The following is a 7504-nucleotide window of genomic DNA, read 5'->3' as shown; positions in this document are numbered from 1 at the left end:
TAAATGTTAGCATAAAACAAACTCACAGTAAAAAAATCTATCTAGGAACGCTGCGTGTCGGCTCCTCAAACAAGACCTCGTAAACATCAACGTTGATGATCCTTTTCTTTTATGCCCCTCCCCCACTTAGGCGCCTGCTTATCAAGACTGTTCATATGATCATACAGGACAACTCCTTCGAGGACCAGACACTGAGTGTCTTAGATTGACAACTTTTTTTACCATGACTTTGTTTTATGATGAAATTTAGTTCGATTGTACTTATTGAATTTGTCACTCACCATATTGGATCATGGGGTGTTTTCCCTGTTAGAATCACGTTATTCCATTTATTTTAAAACAACTGATAAACGCAGCACTGAAGTACCTTATCCGAGTTTCTCTTTAATTAGGTAAACAATTTAATTTACCGTCCTTTTATGGCACCCCTGTCCAATGGGGGTATTTTAAGTAATGTTAGCACTGTCGTAGGTGAGGCTCATTATAGCAAATCTGAGAGCTCTTGAATGGGTGCAGATTTGAGGGGGGGGGGGGTGCACGTTCCAAATTTTTCAGAAGAAAAAAAGAATATGAACAGCGGAATATTGTTATTAATTTTTTTGTACCACAAAGCATGTTAGATATGGCATAAGCGATAAAAAGCGATTGTAGTGAATGCAGGACTTCACCGGTTGTAGGTTTGTTTATGCGCTAAGGTCTGCTCTTCAGGGTTTGGGAAGATACACATGTAAATTTTATGAGCTTATCACCTAGTTGAACATGAAATAAAGTACAACTACACAACCGCAAAAACGAACAGACAAAGGAACAAACACGCACAGGTCTTTTTCTTGTACATTATTTTCTTTAAGGCCTGTAGAAAGCATCTCCATAAATTTTTGTAAAACGCACCGTACGCGTACTTTCATTATTTTATACATTTACTGTTACATTTACTGTTAAACATGAAGTGTAATTTAAATACCTTAAAGTTTCCATATTGCTTTTTGTATCGTGGCAGGACCGGATTTATGTATAAGCAGAATAATCGCGTGCTTAGGACATCAAGCTGTCATGCAGAGTAAAATATCAATAAAATTTTAAATAGGCTCAATTTAAAATGAGAATGGTAAGTAGATGGGAGCAAAAAAAGTAGAAAAATGGAAGAATACATCAATACATATAAAGCAATGTTTTTTAATGTGGGGCATGGTGGTGTTGGAAGTGCTAAGGGCACCAAGAAACATTTCAATACTAGTTAAAAATTAAAAGAAATTCTTGTAGAAATCAGTTTATGTCGCATCATATCATGACATAATCCAAGAATTAACACTATTGCAAGATGTTTATAGTCATGTTGAAGCGCTCAGAATGGCGGAGTGAGCGTCGGGCGGGGTTTAACGACGACCTGCGAGGATCTGATAGGCCTGCACGTTAGGCGGACATTTGGGAGAGGGGCAACACTCGCCTACTGCCTTGTTGAACGCACAGGCTGGAGGGTAGTTCCACTGCGGGCAGCTGGAAAGACAGAGAAATTACAATCAATGTCACCAAAAATGTCACTGCCATCACGCGTATATCGCACAGCATCGCTTTGATAGTATAAATTATAGATTAATAAGTGATGAAAAAGTTACAGATTATCGCTAATGACGGATTTGAACGGAGGGAAGCAGAGGGCCACGTGCCCCTCCCCCGCTTTGCAAGTACTCCTTCTCACCCTCCTACATTCCCAAAACACTGCATACAAAAATTTCTTTGTCGGTGTGACAGGAATGGAAGTCTGCTAGGAACCGTATTCCGTTCCCCATTTCTTTGTAGAGGTGACATTTGTCCCATATACTAACCCCAGTGCTCCAACTAACCCTAACCTGTAGGCTACTAATGATATGGGACCCCGGACTTCCATGCCTGTCACACAGGTCCATTTTTCTTGAAAAATCCAGAAGCTGTGTTTCTAAAATCAGCCAATGTAGTGGAACCGTTTTTTATAATGTAAAGATCAATCATTCGTCAACTGTGATACATTGTAAAACACATTTTCATCAATGACTTCAAAAAAGTCCACATTGATAAAAACGTATGCACTGGTGTTCCTTATAGCAAACGTCAAAATGGATTTGGTTTCAACTTACGTCATTTTTACGCATTTCGCTGCACCTTGGACGCATGTGCAGTTGTAGTTGCACCCGTCGGCCCATTTCTCCCCCTCTTTGTAGTCCTTGCCAAGATAGTGACACGAGGCTGAAATATTTGGTGTTTGAAAAATGTTTAATTCTCTAATTGTGTCTTATTCAAATTCTTACGTGTTATCTAAATTCTTAATTTTCGTTCATGGCGCTTTTAATAAAGTGGCACCAACTTATTTAAATGATTTATTAGTTCATTATGTTCATTCTAGAGACCTGTAAACTGTTACTGAACTGTAAAATGTGTCTTAAAACTTATGGGGACATCTCTTTTAAGTCAGCTGGACCAAAGGAATATGGTATATGCTACCAAATGAAATCCTCACAATTGAATCAACTGATAATTCTAAAAAGGACTTCTAATCTTTTTAAAAGAAATTTTACCACTGATTATTTTAATAACAATTATTAAGGTATTTATGTGAGAATTAGGCCGTTTTTGTATGAAGACTCAAAATCTTTCTTGATATTTTTTTATCTTTATTTATCTTGGTATCTGTGCTCTTAAGTACTTGTTTTTCCGTAAAGTCTACTGAACCTTTTGTAAATTAAAAAAATGGATTTTAGACTAAAATATATTTATTATTATTATAATTATTATTTTATTATTATTTTATCAGTTTTGGTTTGTATGCTTATCCATAATGCGTGTGTCTGTTTACCTTTACAGAATCCACAATATTTTGCACAATTGTTATTGGCCCAGTAGGCATACTCTGTACACACGCTGTTGGAGTAGTGGTGGCAGTTGGGTATCACGTCAGTACACTCCCCGGGCTCTGGAAGAAAACGGCGAGAATTGGGAAAACAATGATTATTAAAAAAAAGCAACATCTGAAATAGAATGAAGAAAAATATGCCTCATCTAAAGAAATCGTAAAAAGTTGTTGGACAGATTACACCGTCACTCTTCATATTTGCTGGAAAACGCTTGACTTGCATCAGGACACATCGGTAGTTACAGACATAAAAGTACGCGTGACCTTTTATTATTGTTAGATTTGTCACACAAGATACATGACTCTAACCACCTTTTGTGCTTGACATTATTCAAGGAAGATATTGCATCAGTAACTTAAGAGTGGATTAACAATCACTTGTGAAGCCTGCTATCGCAATCGCTCCGTAAAAGAAAATGAATAAATCTCTGTTTGCCCAAATGTGTCATAATTATGAGCGAGATCGTAATTACAGGATATTTCATATCTCACCTACGCAGAAGTGACAGTGTTTCTCACAGTTGTTGCGAGCCCATGTAGCGTAATTGGTGCACACGTCGTCGCTGTAGTGGTCGCAGTTACTGCGGGAGTTCTGGCAACCTTGATCTGTTCAGTGGGAAAAGATTTGACATTATTTCGTAGTGTCTTATATGCATGAGGGAGAGAGAGAAAAGAATAAAAAGACGGACAACAACAACAGCAACAACAACACAGTAATGAAAATATTGCAGACAAGAATATCTCTGAACCAAAATAATTTGATGAAAAAGGTGCACGATGCTATAATTACTGCCGTGCTGATTGCAAATACAATATTTGGGGCTTGTTAGATGCAGTGAGGAAAACAAGAAAAAAACCCCTACAAATGTCAGGAGTGGGATTCGAACCCACGCCCACAGAAGTGGACTGCGACCTGAACGAGGCGCCTTAGACCGCTCGGCCATCCTGACTGTACTTTCGAAAATTACTGTTCTTAGAAAAGTATGAAGATAACCTTGAACCCCCCCCCCCAAGCACAATATTGATAAGTGGTATTTGTTTACGATACGTGGAAAGGTGTTCATCCATTGAGTAATCTATCTTTCATTTTTTTCAATCTATATTAATGAAACAAAATCTTTATCTTCTTTAGTTTTTATCTGAATCAATTTAAAAAATGTTTATGCTGTATGAAATCTCTTTGTACACATTTTATATCCAAGTAATCATGTCCGTAAAAAAATTTGTTCGACCGTAATAATTTTTCATTAAGGAACTATATTTATTTATATATTTATTTTTTATCAATTTTATTATATAAAACCTTTCCACGTTGCTAAGTCTACTGAACGAATTTGGGTTTTAGACTCTAAATAAACATTATTCTTATTGTTACTATTCGTCAAAAGGTACCCTCATAGAATAGATCAGAATAGAACAAAACGGAATAGAATAGAAAGATATGGAATGACATGAAATACAATACAATATAATATAGAGTGGAATGAAATAGAACAGAATGAATTGGATGAAATAGAATAGTATGAAATACAATATAACACAATATTAAGGAAGGTTTTGTGATTGTAAATTACTTACCTGAACATACTCCACAGAAGCGAGGGCAGTTGTTTCTGACCCAGGTACCGTATTTAGTCTCAGCACACACAGTGCGGCTGAAGTGATGACAGTTCTCTATCTTGTCTACGCAGCCTGGATATAATAATAATAATAATAATAATAATAATAATAATAATAATAATAACTGCTTGCACAGGTAGCTTTCGGGTGTTTTCAATTCGTTCCCTTCTTTCTATGATTTTACTTCTTAACAGTTCATATCTTCCTGAGATTCGGTTTCTAAATTTCACATTTCTATACAGAATATTCAATTTCAAAATTTCGTTTTATGGCATCCGATGATGTCAATTGGTCTTGTTTGCTTAAGTGCGCAATTTTCTGTATAATCGGCTATTGATGTGGCTGAATACACAGCACAGATATCGGCAAGCCGATGGCACGTTTACAAGACATGTCCGTGATAGGAGACGTCGGGGTTATCGCTCACAGGTGCCGGTTCTCACGCTGGATATCAGGACGGGTTTAGCATCATTTTCAATTGAATCGTTTTTGGACTGACTGCAGGAAGTAGGCGTTTGTTTGCACCCTTTTCCAGTGAAAGCCAAAGTTTCCGTACGCCAATCTGTTGTTCCACAAAAAGCATTTAAGCCACAAAATTAATCTAAACAAAAATCCATAAAAATCCACTTTAATGAAATAAGTATTGGTTTCAAACATTTGTGGGATGTAAGTCATTCAATTATCCCATTCATAACATCATAACTACTGTAACTACTGCCCCTAAACCCCCCCCCCCCCCCCCCCCCCCCGTACACACACACAATCATTCAGATGTCCCTTTGATAAAAAGTGTTTTTCTACCGCCCCACCTTGTCATATTGCTTGTTATACATCATAATGGTTCCAGTTAAGCAGGTAGAAGTACACGGATAAACTCACTCATCTACATGTATATATCCCTTTACTGAAATAATTTACTCAAAGTTGTAGCACCAATGCACCCTTGAGAATGTTGCCTATCTTTATTTACTGTGATTTTCCAGGTAAGCAAGTAATATTAAGTAGAATAAACAAAAAATCAAATAGACATATCTAACTACTATGATCATGCCTTGATTTCCAGGTGATAGGTGTATTATTGTTCCACCTGGTCCGTTTTAAATAACCAAATAAGATGCCTAATTCCAACAAGTAAGTGATCAAAAGTAGTTTATCTTGTAAAATGACTAAGGTCGGGGTATAACATTTGGCCCAGGCTAGGGCATGCTTAGAATTAAGGTGGAATTCATACACTCTGAATTTGGTGCTCTGACGCTGTACTCTAACTAATCAATATTTAAATATATATGTCAAGTTTAATTTTTTCCCTTGGAGTTTTAATGATCTTCCTAGCAACAGTAGACAAACAACAAATTTCTTTAAATATCCAAATGAGAAAGTTATTACACGTAAAGTTCCATACCTTGACCGGCTGCCACAGATATGGCATAAACTGCACAAAACGCTGCTAACACCACACGAGTCATTTTCACTACTCCCTGCACAGGGTTTTCCCTTCTTAAGGACAGATAAAGACGTACTTAGTCAATTAAAAAAAACCAAAAAATAATTGTTGTGTCAGACTTAGACTGCACTGGTGTTTTCTATCGCTGCGTAGGAGTAAAAGAGGGCGCCACTAGAAAGAGAGAGAAACAGCGTGGAGTGGTGTCATGACACGAAGGTCAGGCAAGGAAGGTGCAGGTTATCTGGTGCCTGCTGTTGCGCCAAGTTACGTCACGAGCCTCTCTCAGACCTCTCACCCTGAGTATGAGAGGGTGCATTTCAGTAGGTCACTTAGGATGGGCCGCTCTATCTCTACTACAAACAACATTGTTTTCAATTAATGGACATACCATTTCCTCTGTGGAATTATCAGTAAAGCAAGCATCGGACTTTAGGGGGTACATGTTATAAATTTGAATAAATAGTATACATATAGATACCTACACCGCTATTTTGTATTTTTGTACCATTTATCATGTTAGATATGGTATCTGGAACAAAATGAACTGTTAAGAACAATTTACACCTAAAATGTGATCATTTGTGAATAAAAGCACATGAAATTGGAGGTGAGGCAGCTTTTTGGCCAATGTTGTATAGTATAGATACTGTGTTAAGCCCCTGTCACACGGGGATTTCGTCCGCTCGGAGAACAACATTTTGTCCACTCTTACTCCTTTAAAGTAATTGATAGTAAGCTTCAGATTCAGAATATTCTTTTGTAACATATTTGTGGCCAAAATTCTTGCTCCAAACGGTTGCAAGCCCGGTGTAACAGGGGCCTTAAACAGCATGTCTTTATTACTTCGTCTTCTCCTTTTTTATTAAAGGGAGTACCTGAAATGTAGGGCGTTTGCCCCTCCCACCAATATAATGATGATGGCTTGCTGCTGGAACATGCCACTCAGACTCAGTACCTTGAGTGTCACGGTTTCCATAGACAGTCATTAATGAATAAGCTAAGTTGTCCTTTGCCGTGCAACACATCGCACGTTCTTCCACCCGGGGGAAGGAGGGGTGAATAAAATCACTGAAGTGATGCAACGTTTATTTTTTAATTCTCTTTTTTAGATAAGCTTTACATGTACTTCACAAAAACGCCAGTGAAATATTGAGTTTAAGTGCAGTGTTCTAGAGGTGACGATATACTGGCATTTTTCGAAAAAAATACGTTTTTGGTTGTTTCCAAATTTTTCTAGCACCGAGACAGCTTTCAACATGATCTAAACGACAGTATATAGCTTGGTGAGAGCATTCATGTGATACCTAATATTAAATTCGAGAGCGAAATTGTGATAAAATCTACGCATTAAGAAAGTAGAAACACACGGATATAAAAACTATGAGGCTATTTATTTTAAATTTTTTTCTCATATTTTGAAAAATTATCAATTTGATAACGACACGAAGATTCAACCCCTTGAGTTTTACTATAGATATATCTCGGTTGAATTTCCAAGTTCCGAAAAAAAAAATAGTGTCAAGAATGTGCTTTATAGTGGCTTGCTAAGGTTT

The 7504-nt window shown here is 37.2% G+C and overlaps 1 protein-coding gene and 1 non-coding gene across 2 annotated transcripts; both read right to left on the bottom strand.

The window, feature by feature from the left end:
- Positions 1 to 1156: 1156 nt before the first annotated feature.
- Positions 1157 to 6124, bottom strand: LOC106176967 (uncharacterized). The gene is made up of 6 exons (XM_013559567.2): positions 5910 to 6124; positions 4466 to 4579; positions 3380 to 3493; positions 2831 to 2947; positions 2115 to 2223; positions 1157 to 1497 (listed from the first exon to the last, which is right to left on the bottom strand). Exons 1-6 carry the CDS (start codon positions 5971 to 5973, stop codon positions 1377 to 1379), a joined length of 639 nt encoding a protein of 212 aa, XP_013415021.2. The 5' UTR covers positions 5974 to 6124; the 3' UTR covers positions 1157 to 1376.
- On the bottom strand, positions 3754 to 3837 carry Trnal-cag (transfer RNA leucine (anticodon CAG)). The gene has a single exon. It is a non-coding gene; the product is annotated as a tRNA-Leu (tRNA).
- Positions 6125 to 7504: the final 1380 nt, after the last annotated feature.

This window comes from Lingula anatina, chromosome 4, assembly GCF_051362555.1.
Source record: "Lingula anatina isolate TDL-2025a chromosome 4, LinAna3.0, whole genome shotgun sequence".
NCBI classification, from domain to species: Eukaryota; Metazoa; Brachiopoda; class Lingulata; order Lingulida; family Lingulidae; genus Lingula; species Lingula anatina.
The sequence above is the reverse complement of the archived record's forward strand: the minus strand, read 5'-3'. Positions and strand labels throughout refer to the sequence as shown.

Excerpts from the sequence above, each read along its gene's own strand:
- LOC106176967 (XM_013559567.2), bottom strand. The coding sequence starts at position 5,973 with ATGACTCGTGTGGTGTTAGCAGCGTTTTGTGCAGTTTATGCCATATCT. Across the intron at positions 4,580-5,909 it reads ATCTGTGGCAGCCGGTCAAG|GCTGCGTAGACAAGATAGAG; the intron begins GTATGGAACTTT and ends TATTATATCCAG. Across the intron at positions 1,498-2,114 it reads GCGAAATGCGTAAAAATGAC|CTGCCCGCAGTGGAACTACC; the intron begins GTAAGTTGAAAC and ends CTGTCTTTCCAG.